This window comes from Maniola hyperantus, chromosome 3, assembly GCF_902806685.2.
Source record: "Maniola hyperantus chromosome 3, iAphHyp1.2, whole genome shotgun sequence".
Lineage (NCBI taxonomy): Eukaryota > Metazoa > Arthropoda > Insecta > Lepidoptera > Nymphalidae > Maniola > Maniola hyperantus.
In genome coordinates, this window is record NC_048538.1 from 10902656 (window position 1) to 10922189 (window position 19534).

The window sequence follows — 19534 nt, forward strand, 5'->3', positions numbered from 1 at the left end:
CCCTCTTAACGGCGCCATAGATGACGTAATATTTCGTAGATGTTAGTAGGTACATAATAATTCAATGATTCTAAAGTATAAAATTCGGTTATTCCGTCTGTCATACTAATTTTGGGACTGCCATACTAATATTTTTAAATTTGCCGCGCTTTTCCGGTCTCTTCTTTCTTTAGCCAGACTCTAGTATTTAATAGATTGTACAACGTTTAATGACTCAGTATACCTACCTACTCAGATATATCAACAGAACCCGTGACTCTTAAATCACACAAAGCGGGTTAGATAAGTAATAATGATTTTGAATAGGTTAACAAAAGTTTCTTTCCTATAGGTACCTATTTCCTTTGTAGTGCGGGCTGTGGCGCTAAGTGGCAATCCAGACCGTTACGAAGGATGGCGAATTCCCGAGATAAGATTGCTGCATTGCTACCGACTCAGTCATAATAGACTGCATCGAAAACATTGTTTGCTTCTAACATCCTGTACGTATCATCTTTGACACGGTAATGTATTTCGTAAAACTAATGTGTAGTAAGTAGGTACACGACAGGTCGAGATGACAATCGGGGAGGGGGCCCAAACAGCCTCCGCGCTAAACTGGCGCGGGCGAGCGCGGGTGACGTGCGGGTGTGCGTGGCGTCCCTCCACCTCATACCCCGATTGCCATCTCAACCTGTCGCGGACTATATATGTAATATGTATAAGTACCGTAAAACTACACAACCATAGTCCAGGGCCACAACTATAGTCCAGCTACCTCTTTAAACAAAATCGAATTGGTTTCAACTTGTAGTGACATCTAGTTCATTGCTTCGTAGTTTTTACTTGATTTAACCTATAAGTCTACTAGTTTTGCGCTTTTTGGTGAGATGGCGTTGTGAATTTAATTTATTCGTCTTACTGCAAGATAAACCTGTTTAGACGTGTTATAAGTACTCTGCAAACTTTTATTCGTAAATACTGGCTAAAGTGAGGAAAAAGACACGGAGTTGAATTCATAAGAAAGGTAATGTTGCTAGCATGTATTTAACATATAGTTTTCTCTGTAATTGCACCTATTAATTTTTTTTTTAGTTATTTTAAATAATTTGGTACTTAGGTTTCAACTATGGTCCTAACGTTTTTTTGGACCATAATTAAAAACAAACATGTTTTATTCCAGAAATGATGTCACGAGACAAGTTTATGAGAAGGAAAGTTGGAGGGCGTGCATATAAGGGCTACAGTGATCGCCAAATGGAACTTTGTCTGATTGATATATAAGCAACAAAGTGCTGACCCAGCGTCAAGCTGGTGAAAAATATAAAATTCCGAGAAACTCGATAATTTTGAAATTAAAAGCGTATCGGGGTAACAAAGTTAGGCAGCCAGGTCTTCAATGTGTGTTTTCAGAAGCTGAAGAAGCTGCTTTTATCCAACATGCAATAGAAATGTGAAACTTTGGCTTCCCTATTACGATGTTCGACCTGAGATGCATTGTGAAAATGTAGGTACCTTGATAAAAATGGTCGCAAAATAGATCAATTCAAAAGTAACTTACCTGGCAAAACCTGGGCAAGTATGTTCCTGTGTATATAAGATTTGATAAGTAATTTTAAAACATTTGATTTGAGATTTAAAGAATTTTCACAAAATATTCTATTGTAACGTGTAATTTAATCAATAAAACCTGATTTGATCCCATTATTTTGTGTTTTTCTTAAAAACTAAACTTCAGGCATTCAAAGAAACCACCCAATTATAGACCAATGTGTCACAATATGCGTCCCGAGTATGATTTATAATTTGAACCATAGTTGGCAACATGCCATACAACAATGGTCCAATTTTTTATTTTTTTTAATACTTGAAATAACACACGTACTATATTTTGACTTGGGGTGTTAACTTACTATGTTCTACTTTATCTAAAAACATCAATAGGTATTAAATATGTTAATCCATTCTCTAGTGCAAAAAGAACAAATTTGAAAATTGGCAAATCAGGACCATACTTGTGTAGTTTTACGGTACCTACCTAGTTGGTACACAAAAATACAACATGGTACACAAACTACAATATGGTTAACAACAACAAAACAAAACAACATGCTCTTTTAATAAACAAAATAGGTATTACAAATTACAATTTGCTGAACCAAAATGCTGAATCCAAAGCCAGCCATTCTCGCATGCATTAGGATCGTTTTTGCAGACTTCAGTTTTGAAGAAAAATATATAGGTACCCACACACGATCGATCCGCGGCGAATCGGTATCTTCAAAGTTCAAAATTACTTCGAATCTCAAGACCCACACTGCACAACACTTGACACGCACCGTTGGAAGCCGATATAACATTCTTCAACCGGGCATTTCTTCGATGACATTACTAAGGCTCGGGTCAAGAGATTTTATCTTACATCTGTGGTCAATGCAACTAATAAAGATAGCATTTGCAGCTGGTCGAACTCGTAAAACGACACAATCGGACTGCTTGTGCAGCCGGTTTTATTATATACCTACTCAATAATGAATGACTTTATTCAATTATCGATACCGAGAACCAATGTCGCAGGGATGAGTGATTTATGTACCTATTTGGGTAGGTAGATAGCTAGGTATTGTACAATCACTAAGAAACAGTTATTCTCAGTTCTATCTCCACCATAAGGGCATGTGTGGCACGCAGGGCCGCCGCCGGCATTATGGCGACCCCGAAATGTCGAAACCTAGGTAGATACCCTTGTATTTTTCATTAGGTACCTATTTAATTAATAATTATAGGCACACGCTTGACCCCAATCACATCTGATGGAAAGTGATAATCACGCGTTAACCCAGACACGCCTGGGTTTTAGTAGCACTAAATTCTACCAAATTGCCGACAACCCAATCTTTAACGTACTTATTATAGGGTAGAGTTTAACCGCAGTATCCATCGCTTCTTTTGAGTTCTATCCCTTGGTTCTATCTATCTCTTCATTACTGTACATTATTATTCTAGGTTGCAGCAGATCGATCGCTGATAAATAGTGATATTTTGCAGCAAAAGAAGAGTAGTGGAGAGAACAAACCCTTAAGAAACACTGGCATTAATTAGTATAGGTGCACTCATCGATAACACACTATATAGGTACCTGAGAGTGCACTGCACTGTAATGCACCGCTCTGGTTGACGCAGTTCTATAATATTCTAATATAGGCGGTAAATAATAATTTCAGATTTGACTCGGCTTGGTGAGCTTAGCTTAGTGAGGGGGCCTTAAAACCCCCCTCGTAGAATAATAGTAGAATTAGTGATTAGAATACTCTGACTTTTGACTTTACCAATGTTATCCGTTTCTACTGCACTACACTAAACAGGAAGTAATGCCCGGTGCCAGTGATGCCAATATTACATACGATGGTCAATGTAGACTTGTCTCAGAATAAATACGGTCGATGTAAAGGGCGCGCTTGTGGCAAACTACAAACAACAAGCACTGGCAAGCATACTAGCTGATGCCCACGACTTAGTAGGTACGCGTGGATTTAGGTTTTTAAAAATTCCGTGAGACCTCGTTGATTTTCCGGGATTAAAAGTAGCCTAATACCGATTCTAAGCACAACCTAATTTTAGAGTATTCGCACCCTCTTCTTACTATTGTAATATGAAAAGGACAGAAGCAGTTTGACATTTCTAAATTTAATTTTTAGATGGTAAAACCCGTGGTTTTAGCGCGCAGTCGCGAACCTACTGTTTAAATTTGTATTGTGCACTAAAATTTAGAGTCTTTAAATGTGAAAGTCATGTTCCGTTCCTTTTTTAGCATTAGTAAAAAGAAAAGGATGCAGATACTCTAAATTTAGTTTAGAGAGAGACTAGAGAATCGGGGCCATGTCCCTTTCCAGGTCTTAAACTATACCCATGCAAAAAATCACGTCTATCCGTTGCTCCGTTGCGACGTGATTGAAGGACAAACCAACAAACAAACACACTTTCACATTTTATAATAGGGGTAGTGATTGATTTTCTATTCTGATTTCAACAATTTTTAGCGACTTTTAGCTTTTCTACATCTAGCGACTTTTCGAAGGCGTCTTAGTGAGAAACGGTTTTAAGAGTTGGCAACACTGGATACAATTGTCATTGTCAGAAGCAATTATTGATCTGTGGTAGTAATGCCGTTGGCCAAAGAGTACCTATTATAAATAATATTATGTTATTGGCATGTTATTCCCTGTATATTATAATACTCTTTGGTTATTGGTCTGTGAATAATATCAGGGTCTTAACAGATAGAACTAATGTTGTTTAGTATAAAAAATCTCCATAATTTTAGTTTGTGCAATTAGAACTAGATGGCGTTTTATCAAAAAATAAATTACGGTGCGACAAGGCTATCTTGGCGCGTGGCGAAATCGGAACTAACGGTGCCGTCAAGTGTCCCCTTTGTTCTTGTTTGAATATTCTAAGCCTTTGTTCTCCAACAGCGCCCCCCTGTCAATGTCAATCAAGTGGCAAGAGAGCCTTGTCGCACTGTAGTCTGGTATCTCTACGACTTCTCATAAAGCAAATTAAGAAGAAGAAGATCTCTAAGACTCAAAAAGTTTTATTTACTACTAGGTGCTACTAGCCACAGGACACTATTACTCCTATGCTACTAGCTGAAGCCCGCGACTTCATCCGCGTGGAATTAGGTTTTTAAAAACACTGAGGGAATTCTTTGATTTTCCGGGATAAAAAGTAGGTAGTCTATTTCACTCTCTAGGTCTATATCTATACCCATAGACTATATGTATAGTCTATAGTATACCCATGCAAAAAATCACGTCAATCCGTTGCACGTTGCGACTTGATTGGAGGACAAACCAACAAACAAACACACTTTCGCATTTATAATAAGGGTACTATAGCAACCTTGACATCCATGTTTGTGCCACATTTTTGTTTACGCAGTGTTACTGCATCCGTGATCCATCCATTCAAGTGTTCTGCTGGGATAGGTATTCACTTATAAATTCATGCTAAATTCAACATAACCTAATACCTATAGAGAATGCAGTACAAAAATCATGTGTAAAGAAAAAAAGAAAATTTAGTTTTAAATAATAAATTACGGGTTTTGTTTTATTACCTTAACTTTTAGTACTGAAAGTACTTCTTTCAATGTATAAAATAATAAATAATGCTGCTGAACTAAGAATAAGACTGAATTTCTGCCATATTGCGACGTGTACCTAAGCGGGATTATAATTTTTGATTCGTATTTACTTTGAAGTCACTACCTATAAAAATAATATATGAATCAAACCTGCACATGTGTTATACCTGTTATACGTATAGCTATATAGTTGACCTTAAAAAACTAGTATCCAAGGCCGGAAAAAATTAAAAAAAAATTACATACAATAGTTACTGCAATTAGAAACAGATGGCGCCACTACGAAAGATTAGCTGACGTCTCTATTCCAGTAGGTATATATAATGTACACTGTGATTGTGAATAATATTGCCGTTGGCGTTGGAACGAAAGTATAGAAATTGTTTGTTATTTTAAATTAAAATTGATTATTTAACGTAATTAGTAGCCAACTAGAAGTAAGTAATAAATCATATTCTAAAGGTTTAAAACGTAATTTTCTATTTTACCACATTACCAGCCACTAACGCATATTATCATTTCAGAAAGTTGGCGGGAACGGGAATATTGTATCCATCGCCCGAAACTGGAGTTCATCTGGAGTTTTGAACATGGATAAGAAAAAACAATTCAAAGGTCCGCCTCCAAAAAGGTTCAAATCAAACGATGACGACGACGAAAATGAAATGCCCTGTAGTTTTGAAGATCAGCTCGCTGGTATGGAAAGTGAATTTGATTCGCCCCAAATATTCGGAGATGGACCCGAGAACCAGACAACAAATATAAAATGGTCCAGACCATCTCCTCCTGATTTCGACCCCAAAAAGGATGCTTTAATTTTTCAACAACTGGATATAGATCACTACAATGGACAACCAATACAAGGAATGCCTGGATCCCAGTTGGGTCCCATCCCAATAATGAGAATGTATGGAGTCACTATGGAAGGTAATTCAGTTTGCTGTCATGTTCATGGCTTTACACCCTATTTCTATGTTACTGTGCCTGCCAATTTTAATGAGTCCACATGTCACGAACTCAAAAGCAATTTAAACAAAGCTATTTTGGAGGATCTACGGTCTAATAAGGATAATATTAAAGAAACTGTTTTAGAAGTGCGTTTGGTAAAGGCGAAGTCAATAATGTATTATAAAGGAGACAATATAACCACATTCGCCAGAGTGTCGGTTGCTTTGCCCAAATTAATAGCACCTGCTAAAAGACTCATTGAAAGACAACCTACTTCATTTAGTTTATCAGATCCCTCCTTTTACGAGACTAACATTGACTTTGACATTCGATTCATGGTTGATACAAGTGTTGTCGGCTGCAGTTGGATAGAATTGCCTGTTGGCAAGTGGTTAAAGAGATCTAAAAATAATCAATTAAAACCTGAATCTAGATGCCAAATTGAAGTAGATATTGCATGGAATGCATTCATTGCCCATCAACCTGAAGGAGAATGGCTGAAAGTTGCACCTTTTAGAATATTGAGTTTTGATATTGAATGTGCTGGAAGGAAAGGCGTTTTCCCAGAACCAGATAAAGATCCTGTTATCCAAATTGCCTCAATGGTGATCAGACAGGGTGATAGTGAGCCTTATCTAAGAAATGTATTTACATTAAATACTTGCGCTCCAATAGTAGGATCTCAAGTGCTCAGCTTTCAATCTGAATCAGAAATGTTAAGCAAATGGTCAGACTTTTTCCGTGAGTTGGATCCTGACATAATCACAGGCTATAATATAAGTAACTTTGACTGGCCTTATCTCATAAACCGTGCGAAGCATTTAAAGGTAGAAAATTTCGATTTTTTGGGTAGAATCAAGAATATCAGATCTGTCATTAAAGACTCAATTTTGCAATCTAAACAAATGGGTCGAAGAGAAAATAAGAGTGTAAACTTTGAAGGTAGAGTTCCATTTGACTTATTGCTTGTTTTAGTCAGAGACTATAAATTGAGATCATATACTTTGAATGCTGTCAGCTTCCACTTTCTTCATGAACAAAAAGAAGATGTCCATCACAGTATAATAACTGATTTACAAAATGAAAGTGAACAAACCCGAAGGAGATTAGCAATGTACTGCCTAAAAGATGCTTATTTGCCTCTTAAGCTGTTAAATAAACTGATGTGTATTATTAACTACATGGAGATGGCCAGAGTGACAGGAGTTCCACTATTGTGCTTATTAACAAGAGGCCAGCAGATTAAAGTAGTTAGTCAACTTCTACGTAAAGCAAAGGAAGCTGGCTACTTAATGCCTGTTCATCAAGGCCAAGGTTCAGATGATCAGTTCGAAGGAGCCACAGTCATTGAACCTAAGAAAGGCTACTATTCTGATCCTATATCTACATTGGATTTTGCATCTCTATATCCGAGTATAATGATGGCACATAATTTGTGCTACACCACATTAGTTCCATCTTATCTGCAAAAAGAAATCAATGTGAGTTCTGATGATATGACAGTAACACCTTCTAATAATATGTTTGTTAAAGCTAGTGTCAGAAAAGGATTGCTTCCAGAAATTTTAGAATCTTTACTTGCAGCAAGGAAAAAAGCAAAGGCAGACTTGAAAGATGAAAAAGATCCCTTGAAACGATCTGTACTTGATGGAAGGCAGTTGGCTTTAAAAATAAGTGCTAATTCAGTTTATGGATTCACTGGTGCCCAAGTAGGAAAACTGCCATGTTTAGAAATATCAGGAAGTGTCACTGCATATGGAAGAACCATGATAGAGTTCACTAAATCAGAAGTAGAAAAGAAATACACAAAGTCAAATGGTTACAAAGAAGATGCCATTGTTATTTATGGGGATACAGATTCTGTAATGGTAAAATTTGGAGTTAAAACACTAGAGGAAAGTATGGAACTAGGAAGAGAAGCGGCTGATTTTGTCACTGCGAAGTTTGTGAAACCTATTAAACTTGAGTTTGAAAAAGTGTATTACCCATATTTGTTAATTAATAAAAAAAGATATGCAGGACTGTACTTTACAAGACCAGAGAAATATGACAAAATGGACTGCAAAGGCATTGAAACTGTGCGAAGAGATAATTCACCTCTTGTCTCAAACATGATGAGTACATGTCTACAGAAGTTGTTGATTGATAGAGATCCAGATGGTGCTGTAAATTATGCCAAACAAATTATATCTGACCTACTGTGTAACCGGATTGATATATCACAATTGGTAATTACAAAAGAACTTACTAAAAACGATTATGCTGCTAAGCAAGCACATGTTGAGCTAGCTGCTAAGATGAGAAAACGAGATGCGGGTACTGCTCCTAAATTAGGTGACAGAGTACCTTATGTAATATGCTGTGCCGCAAAAAATTCACCTGCTTACATGAAAGCGGAAGATCCTATCTATGTTTTAGAAAATAGTATACCTATCGACTTCAATTATTATTTAGAAAACCAGCTATCTAAACCGCTCCTTAGGATTTTCGAACCAATTCTTGGCGATAAAGCTGAATCTCTACTTTTAAAGGGTGAACACACAAGAACAAAAGCTATGGTAACATCAAAAGTTGGTGCTTTAGCAGCCTTCACAAAAAAGAAAGAGAAATGCATTGGATGCAAAACAGTTATGCCAAATGATACTAAAAAAGCATTATGTAATCATTGCTTAGACAAAGAAGGCAAGTTATACATTACAGAGGTATTTAAGTTGAGACAACTCCAAGAGAAGTTTTCGAAACTTTGGACAGAGTGTCAGAGATGTCAAGGAAGCTTACATGAAGAAGTATTGTGCACCAACAGAGACTGTACTATATTTTACATGAGAAAAAAGGTAGGTATTGAACTAGATTCCCAAGAAAAATCTGTCTTAAGATTTGGTGAACCAATTTGGTAAATTGCCTCAAGTTGTTTTATGTTTTTAATAAATAAGTTTAAATAAATAATACACAAATAATAAACAGAATTTCATTTATTTTAGGCACAAAAGTACAAATTTAATACTGCAATTAAAGGAATGTTCTTCTATGATTTCCATACTGGAGGTTAGAATGTCATTAGTCATTAGTAATTCAATATCAAACAGTATTTAAATTGATATTTTTACAGATCTATTGTACTGTAGTGTACTGACTTACACGACAAAACATAGTACGGCGTTTCGTGAACAAAAGGTTTCCTTTGGCAAGATTCATTCTTAAGACCCTAGGATGGGTTTGATAAGTGGAGCCATAAAAATTTAGTGATGTAAGTTTTGAGGGGCTGGTGTGGGAGGATGGAGAGCCTTCAATCTGATCTACATCAGTTTTGCTATTAGGTTAAGTTTGGTGTCACTTTTGAATTAATCAAGGATGCTGAATTCATTTAGCAAATCATATTAGTACCAAAAAACCAATAAAATGTTAATCTTCTTATTTTGATCTTGCCAAAACAATCTCTTGTTCACCAAGTGCTGTATAAAGTGTCTTATGGACTAGAGCCAGCGCGTGTCAGACCTTCGTTATTTTATAAAAGTCGAACGTTTCTCTGCGTATTGTCCTCAACACTGGGAGGAACGTTTGTCAAAGTACAAAGTCTAATTTTTTTTAATATTTTCTTTGTAATTTTGTTAGAAATCATTTCATGCATTGCCAGACACTTAGTATCATGGCATCTCCCTGCCAGACATCCTTAAAATTTTAAAGTTTAAGGGTGTTTGGCAGGTTTGAATAAGGTTTTTACCCCCTTATTACCTGTTATCTCCCAAAGCCACCATGATTGAAACAAACGTTCCTCTCAGTGTTGGGGACAATATGTAGAGAAACTTTCAGCTTTTAAAAAATAACGAAGGTCTGGCACGCGCTGGCTCTCTCTCTCTAATACAGATGAGACTATAAATTATATGTCCATTTGGAAAATAAGTTCATCACAGATATAAAATATAAAGAATAATATAATAAAACAATGTTTAACAAAGAGCAAGAGCAATAGTTCCATTCTAATTTCATTCATTCATTATTTTACCACAGTTGTCAATAATTGTTGAGTAAAATGATGCCTGTAATGATGATTGTACATGTGGATTTAGGCGTTTTAAAAATCCTGTAGGAACTCTTTGATTTTTCTGGGATATAGTATAGTAACCATTCGTCGAGTAGTAGTCATTCGCCGAGATACAAGCTATATTTACATTTCGTCCAAATCAGATAAACTGATAACAGAGAGACAAACACACTCTTTTGCATTTAAAATATTAGTATGGATAACATAATGGTCTGCATATTAAAAGTCACACATTCACAATATTGCACTACATTATATTTTTATGCATACTTTTTTTTACTATTTACAAGCCTGAGCCCAAAGGGCACATTATATGAGAACTTTTATCACGTTCCACCTTCGCTTGAATTATATCAATATTGTAATGTGCCTTGACAGCTTTATTACAAGACATTTTTAAGTACTACATGAAGTACATTTTTTAAACAAAAGAATTTATTTTACCTCATCTACTCTCTTGAGACAAAGACCTGCCTACATTTGGTTTCTGATTCTTAGTACTGCCACTAGTTTTGGTGACAGCTAAGTTAGGAACTGGCATTTCATATGAAGTGTTAGTGACCGTATTGTTAGTTAGTTTCATTATATCTTCAAGGGTTCTTATAAATGTGTCACATGTTGCAGTCAGGAGACTGGAAGCATCTTCAATTTTCTGAAAAAATAGATTAAATAAGATCCAGAGGTAACTTCATAGCTCTCATTTACAGTATACATACAAAAAGATACATGTTAGTATTCATTAATGAAACACAGTGATTAATCTTCATCCAATTATAACATCAGCTATAATTATTATTTGAACATATTATATCTAGTAACATTTTATTTCAAAAACTAATTTTTTTCAACTAATTTCAAAACCAACTTTGGACAGCATATTAATTTTCAACTGACTTTGTTCGAATGGCTCATGCACCATCTACTCTATGTTGATGGTAGGTACAATGTACATACTGTCAGAAACAATGCAAGTGCCAAGTACAACTGTACTGTTGAACTCAAACAGACAGTAGACAAACATTAATTTTTATTTATGTGCAAAGATGGTTTTGATAACCATGAAATATAATCTTACAGTACACTTTGTTTTTGATTATACTTTCATTATATTTTTCTCTTGGATCCTCTTAGAATAGATTTTATAGTGGTAGTTTTTTTTATTTTATAACAATAAGTACAGACACAAATAATAAATATATTTTTTAATATGACAAGTTTTTAAAATACCTGTATTTCTGGACCTCCTTCATCATTAGCAGCACTTTTAACAGCATGCACTTGTTGCATTAGTAAATCACAATACAAATGCAATTCAGACTTTTTATGACTCAGAGAGTCTTCTAGACAGGTCCCTGTAATGAGAAACATTAAAATCAAATTAAAAGCAACAAATCAAATAGGGCAATCAACTTTCGTTTTGTCAAAAATATTTTATTACTGTGTTTTTTCTAAGATATATAGAATCTATTAATATTGCTGATGTTTGTAACATGACATTTTTGATATTTGATACAAACATTTGGGACTGGGCTTGAACAAAAAAAGTTATTACTTAATAATGGAAGGCCTAAAATGTAAAATGCAAATTTTTTTGATAACACATTTGTTGTAGAGTTATTTCATAAATAAAGCATACTATAATGATTGGTCAAGTCATAACTCATGTCTCATACAAAGGTCTAGCTTGACTTAAAAGCTGGAGACCATAATATTATGTCATCTGATTCTTGATTAAATTGATAGTCAACACTTCATCATCATTCACAACATGCAAAGCTTTTGGGAATGTTTGGATCTGTCAAAGTCCAATATAGAACTAAGTTAGTCAAAAAGTGTACCTTTGGTATCCACTAAGGATTCTACACAGGCCTTAGCACTACCTAAGGCAACAAGCCACTTTTGTCTGTGTTGTGGTGAAGGTGCCCTCAAGTACATATGCTGTTGCCCGGGTATAACCAAATCCATGCGAGTATTATCAATGTTGTTTACTGGAAAATAAATAAGTTTTATTTACTGAATAAGTAACATGAACATTGGTTATTTGAATTATTACTTTTAATGTACACCATAATATTAGTATATACAGAAAAACAAAATTCAAAACTAAAATATAGGCAGGTACAATTTCGCTACCTAGTGAACCAGGCAACCAAGTGGCCAGGCAAAAAAACTCTTGTAGATAAAAAATTACTATGAGTATTAATATTTCAGTTACAATTAGAAATATTGGTTATATAATTCAGTTTATAACAATTAAATATGTGTGAACTCTAAAGGTAGATATAGATAAATACACAACACTTTTGTAGTGTGACTCTTTCACATTTGAATACCTAATAATAATATAATTTAGAAAGCATTTAAGGTAAGCGACCGCGGACCGCGTCTCGCGACAGAGTCGCTCGCACAGAAGTTATAATATCTAGGTTGTATTTGAATATTATGCTCAGACCTTGTCGTGCGTTTTTAATGCCGCATATCTGAAAGTATACCTTTAGATTTTTCGTGAGTGGTTTAAAATAATTTGTGGTCATACCGTTGATCTGACAAACGGACACTTTCACTGAACCTTTACAACCCTGATTGACTTCGTCCTGCGACTTGTAGTATGATAAAATTCCATTCTCTAAAACAAACCATCTGGTTTGCCAACCTGTAACAAAAACATTCATAAATCATAACATATTGTTCACAAATATTATAACATCAATAAACTACTTTCTCCTGTTTACCATTCCAATAGTTTGTCCATTTCCATAAAATGCCTTCCATGTGTTTAATTAAATATCACCCACAACTTATGGTTTATATTTTAAAGTATATTTTCTGGGATTAAATTTCTAAATTCACATTTTAAATTTTAATTCTATGACAAGTTGACAACAACAAAGTGACATCTCTGACACAGACTGTCTCTGATTTTTATTTTACGGCCCTGGAAGTCAGTCTTTTAAGGCCTTCTGAGAGAGTAAATATCTCAGACCACAGATATACTAAATGTTCCTTGTCTCCGAAGTCAGAGTACCTGAGAACCAACCACAGAAGTACAAGCGTACAGTGCGACAAGGCTATCTTGGCGCGTAGCAAAAATCGGAACTAACGTTGCCGTCAAGTAGGTATCCCCGTTGTTCTTGTTTGAATACATCAACATAGGAGGTAATAATTCCTACGAAGTTTTCATTCATGTTTTCATTGAACTGCGAGAGAACTGCGATGACTGCGATGAATCAAGTGAGTTTCAACTTCAAACTTTAAGAATCGCCTAACGGCTAAAGCTAGTATACTAGGTACAACAGGTAGGTACCTATACACAGTCAGTCGCAGGTCGCGTATCTAGTGATTATAATATACTCTTTGGTCGCTTGCTTATTGTTGCTTATTTTGATTTTACCAGTTGCCACACCCACAGAGTACATTATATGCCACAGGCCCTGTCAACTGAGGGCCATAAAAGATGCATCAGTCCATTTCTTTCGCACTTTCTATTCCTCTTTCGAAATCCACAGGACTATCTCGCTCCACTCACACAGTATTAAAGGCACATGTACATACAGCACACCTATGATATTTTTTGCTTAAATCTTATTGGTCGGTGATTAGATCCAATCGGCTTTCATTACATAGAATTTCGAAATAAAAACATGTCGGTTTCGAGAGATTTTATAACCTAACCTAAAAAACTCAATTTTTCTCCTTAATCCATTGCGAGAGTTTAAACCTTGAAGTCAAAGAGTATTATAATATATAGGGAAGGCTTGAAGTGCTGCAGTTATAACAGGATATTCATTTTATATTTCTATTTTCAGTTTTTTATGTTTTTGTTTTAATTGAGAGATAGGTATAGTGGATGTGCTCTTTAAACTTGCCTGCCTAATTTAGGCTTAGTAATAATTGTTAGTGTTTCTAAATACCTAGTATCCTTTTTATCTGATATGAGGCAGTGTAGTGTACCTAAGTGTAAAAGCACCCTACATTTACACGCCGTACCTTTTCCGACACAACTAGATGGAAAGCATGGTTGATTAACTGTACATATTTGCGTAAGTACTCCCTTAGGCAATTAAAAAATGTCAGGATTTGCGAATCCCATTTCTTACCTCGGTATATCGTAAATAATAGATTGACAAAAGATTCAATTCCCACGCTGAATTTGCATATTACACAGTCTTCTAAAAACCCTGGTATAGTACATTTTAAAATTGACAAATTTCTAGAGATATCCTCTTTACAGACTGGTAAACCCCTCGATGTTAACATAGTCGATATCCCATCGACTTCACAAACAGACAAACAAAGTAGGAATGAGCAAGCTTCTGTTATTTCAAGTCGTATAGATTTAGTAAATCCCTTGCCAAATATCCCGATTCCTGACAAACAGAAGTCACCAGATTTAATTCAGCACTCTATTTTAGAGCCAACAACTTCTATTACTCATTACTCTCAACCACTGAGTCATAAATATATCATATATATGATGTCCCACATTTACTCAAATGTTTCCACAATAATTTTCAGAAGAAGGACTTGCTCATCGGGAGTCAGCGTGCTCAGTGGGACTACATCGAGAAGCTGTTTGCTGTTGATGGTGTGGCAGGTGTTGGATGGTCTACCAAATTAACAGACACACATGTGAAACCAAATTGATATGACAAGTTGAAGGCAAGTAACTGAACATTTGTTTTGTAACAATAGCTTTGTGATAATGTCCTTGCCATGGAAAAAATCCAATAAAACTATGGTGCGTAGACCTTAGTTATTGGTACTAAAACTTCTTGTTTTCGTGGTGTCTATGTTATCACGTTTTTGAAAGCACTGTCTCTGAAACTATGGGTTGTAGACCCTGTTGTTGGTCAATTTTAAGTTTCAGCTTACAAAAATCTCATCACGTGATCACATAGACACCATAAAAACAAGAAGTACCAATAACCAGGGTCGGCGCCCAATAGTGTCGAAGATAATTATGAGCATACTAGGTGATGCCAGCGACTGCGTGGATTTTCATTTTTCAAAATCCCGCGGGAACTCTTTGATTTTCCGGGATAAAAAGCAGCCTATATGTTAATTCAGGGTATAATCTATCTCCATTCCAAATTTCATCCAAATCCGTTCAGCTGTTTTTGTGTGATTGAGTAACAAACATCCAAACATCCACACTTTCACATCCATACTGATATTATAAATGTGAAAGTGTGTCTGTCTGTCTGTCTGCTAGCTTTTCACGGCTCAACCGTTCAACCGATTTTGACGAAATTTGGTACAGAGATAGCTTGCATCCCGGGGAAGGACATAGGCTACTTTTATCCCGGAAAATTGAAGAGTTTCCACAGGATTCTTAAAAACCTAAATCCACGCGTACGAAGTCGCGGGCATCGGCTAGTTTATAATATTAACATTAGGATTAGGATAATTAGGTTTAGGATAGTATAATTATGAGCATAAAAGATAATTTTTTGAACAAAAATTTGAATCCTAATGAATTTCCAAACTACTTATTTAAATTCTTTAATTATATTTTAAACCCAACGTCTACTTTAAATCTAAATTGCATTATCAAATTTAGTTTATTAACATAATTATCTATAAAAAAATAACTATGCATTACAGGTGAAACTTGCTGCGCAAGTCTTCAGCAGAGATGTGGCCCACAGCTTAAGAATACAGATGAACACTTATCGTCAACTAGAACTGGAACATGGTTATTGTCTATTCTAAATAAAGTTTTTATATTTTGATAAATTTGATTGATTTTTTTTTTGAAAAACAATTCCTTAAAAAATTATTAGTAGGATTACCGATAAATACTGAAAATCGGTAATTAATAGCAAAACCGTTAAAATCTGTAAAAAGGACATCACTAAAAAGTTACGGTTTTCCTGCTGTCACGCCATCCCTAATTTACGACAATCCGGGCATATAATTGCTATATATTATATAAAGTTAGAAAGAGATGGTCCTGTGGATTCTCATAGTAAAAACCAATAAAATGTGAGACAGACGATCACTACAACAATGACAATTTGTTATATAAACTCCTTGCCTCCCACTTCCCCTTACTACTGAAACAAACATCGTCTATGGAGTTGGTGGTCTGTATCCTATATGTTATTGGTCCGTGATATGCCACACCCCAAGCACAGACCCCAAGAGTCACCAATAACTTTGAATTATTGTTCTTAAAATTGTTTAAAGTTAAAGTAACTTTTAGAGCATTAAATCATCAATAAATGCTTATAACTTCGAAGCCAGTGTGATTTAGATCGATACCATGGTTGTAAATCAAATTGTATGGATGGTAACAATTTTAACAGTTACCTATTTCGTCGGAGGTATTTAAATGATAATAAATGAAACTTATTTGTGAAATTATTAATTTAACTGAATATTTTTACAATAATCTTAAAATACTTTTTGCAGTAAAAAGTCTCGAATGCTATGTGTGTGAAAATCAAGAAGATAACTCAGAAAAGTGTGTAAAAACTATAAAAACCTGTGAATACAATCATGATGTTTGTTTAACTGAAATAAAGTGGGGAAGTACTCCCTATTGGTCACAAGGTGCTAAGAAACAGTACTACATATCAAAAAGATGTTCAAACAAAACTGAATGTGCTACAACTAGACAACATTATATGCCTCTATGCACTCATATTTGGTATCAAGATTGGATTTGCTCTGACTGCTGCAGAGGTGACCGTTGCAACTATTATGTTATTGTGAGTATTTCATTATCCCTTTTTATAATAAGATGCTCGAAATTTGCAGGAAATGGGCTAAGCTTTTGAGCACTTACATTTATTTTAATTAATATTAATGAATACTCTGTCTCAGTATGTGATTTGGCTTGCTGTAAGCATAGAGAGGATATTATATTTTATTGAATAAATATTGTAATGTTATAAATGTAAAAGTCTGGATGTTAAGATATTTGTTAGGTAATCCTTCACTCATGTACAACGCTTTTCAACTCCTTTCAACCCCTAAGGGGGTAAAATAGGAGTTTGAAATTTGTGTAATCCACGCGGACGAAGTCGCGGGAATAAGCTAGTTAGAGTATAATACAAAAGAAGTCTGACTAGTCTTCATGAAAACTTCTTGCATGTAAAAAAATAAAATTCACAAATATTGTTTTTTTTACAGAGTGGAAGTGAAACTATGAAGCCTACACATGCTTTTTTATTAGGAGCAGCACTATTGACATGCTTACAATTATTTAGCTTTACTTTTACAACTTGACCATTATTTACTGTTAAAAATGAATTTGTTTGAACACAGTAATTACATGTGACTGCTTTTTTATATTGTACTATTCTGGCCTGTTTCCATTATTCCAGTAGCATTCCGGTCCAGCTATCTAATTTAGTGCTGGATTGCAAACAGACTAACTAATCTAAAGTTAAACCAACACTGGAATGCACTGAATCCAGCGAGGGATCCAGCCCAGTAACTGGTCTACAGTACCCGGCAGGAAATATTGTATATCAATCTTTAGAAAGTGTTAGTGGTTTCGTATACCATTGTATCTGTTGTTGAGACTGACAAAACATCACATACTAGGTATAAGTGACAGAGACAACGCTCTACGAAGCAAAAACCTCTTTTTAAAGCTTGATGTACAATATTTCATGCCGGCTACTGTACTTATTAATCCAGCACATCCATTTCAGTGCTGGTATTAAACATTAACGTTAAAAAAATAGTTAACATGTCTCTCTCATGTTGTGTTACTTTCTCCTTGAAATCATTAGCACTGTACTATAACAAACTAACAGCTTTAAATTTACTGAAATAACGAATGTAGCTATATCATAATATTAATATAATAACAATATTATCCAGTCAAGTCTAGTGCTCGATTGGTACACTGGAAACGGACCATTCTGTTTTACTTATTAATTGTGTAAGAATGCCAAAAATGTTAATGGCAATAATATGCAATATGCAAATCATTTTTATTGCAAGATGGTGAATGATAGACAACTTTCATAGCAATTCAAAGAAAAATTAAATAATTCATTGATGCAGCAACAAAATGAAATAAATAAACCTAATGAATTGTAATTCTAGCAATTAATGTTAACATTTTATTTTCAATTAGAACTATTTATTTATATGACATTCAATCAGTTTTTCTAATAGCATAAGGTAATCTCAAGTAGGTTTAAGCATTAAGGAATTAATAGGTAAAGAATCCTCATGAGAATGTACCTATAAGTTAAAAATAAATCTAATTTTAGTTCAAAGTAATAATGGTGTGCTTATGTACTCTGTGAATTTATTCTTTTTAGGGTAAAATTGTTTACTTTTAGTCATAATCCATCCAAACATATTCCGTCCAATAAAATGTTATTTAATAGGTCTTTATAATTGTTTTTTTTATTTCTACATTATCACAAATCATGAACCCTCATCTTTTACCATTAAAAATATTATAATGTGTCCAAACTAACAAAGGGATTTAAGATTCCACTGTGCTGTGAAATCTTAACTAGTAGAAATATAGTCTGATTCAAATATCAATATATTTTTAATACCTATTTCAATGGATTTTGTAGGATGTCACAACTCGCAGCACGGCGGAAACATTTTCAATGGGTCTCTACTCGCGACGCGGCACTTGCTTTAACGGTGAAGGAAAACATCGTGAGGAAACCTGCATGCCTGAGAGTTCTCCATAATGTTCTCAAAGGTGTGTGAAGTCTACCAATCCACACATGGCCAGCGTGGTAGACTATGACCAAACCCCTTAGGCTCACTGTGAGAGGAGACCCGTGCTCTGTAGTGAGCCGGCGATGGGTTGATCATGATGACGATGAGCTTTCGTTAGAGAGTACCTACCTAGTATATTCCTTGATAGAGAGTCGTGAATATATTTTATGTTCTGCTGTTGCTGACCCATTGACGGTTATTATGATTAATATGAATAAAACATTATATTAAACTAAAAATAACAGGAAAAATCCATATTGATGATTGATTGATAATATAAATCACAAAGTTACCCCAAATTGTATGGTAACATTGTTAAAGCACAAATATTCGATTTAAAAAAAGTTACTAGTTAGTACTAACTAGTTATATTATATTTTTTTGTATTGTAAATTATCTATTCGCTATAGTTTAAGCACAGTCCTAAATTATTTTAGCAAAACTTTTAAAATGGCTAAACCACATAAAAGGGCTAAAACCTACAACCCATACATCATAAAGGTAGATAGTAAATCACAGTCATTCATTTACATTCATCGCATTCATCCAAGTTCATCTATTAGTGATTCTCGTGATTACCGCCACATAAAAGATTACAGCTTCCCTACTGTTAGTTGTTACCCGTCACCCGTGTCTACTGCTAGGTAAAACAGTGATTATATACTCTTTGCTGCTAGGCTCAAAAAGACTAGAACTCACAGTCGTAAAGCCAG

The 19534-nt window shown here is 34.9% G+C and overlaps 2 protein-coding genes across 2 annotated transcripts; one reads left to right on the forward strand and one right to left on the reverse strand.

Annotated features, from left to right (window-relative positions):
* Positions 1-5435: 5435 nt before the first annotated feature.
* On the forward strand, positions 5436-9019 carry PolD1 (DNA polymerase delta). Its single transcript, XM_034984322.2, has 2 exons — positions 5436-5562; positions 5650-9019. The coding sequence occupies exon 2, from the start codon at positions 5716-5718 to the stop codon at positions 8968-8970; it is 3255 nt and encodes a 1084-aa protein (XP_034840213.1). The 5' UTR covers positions 5436-5562; positions 5650-5715; the 3' UTR covers positions 8971-9019.
* An 8-nt stretch (positions 9020-9027) lies between these two features.
* Positions 9028-13008, reverse strand: LOC117996278 (pleckstrin homology domain-containing family A member 3-like). The gene is made up of 5 exons (XM_034984323.2): positions 12848-13008; positions 12652-12768; positions 11954-12103; positions 11343-11467; positions 9028-10767 (listed from the first exon to the last, which is right to left on the reverse strand). Exons 1-5 carry the CDS (start codon positions 12885-12887, stop codon positions 10561-10563), a joined length of 639 nt encoding a protein of 212 aa, XP_034840214.1. The 5' UTR covers positions 12888-13008; the 3' UTR covers positions 9028-10560.
* Between the last annotated feature and the right edge of the window lie 6526 nt (positions 13009-19534).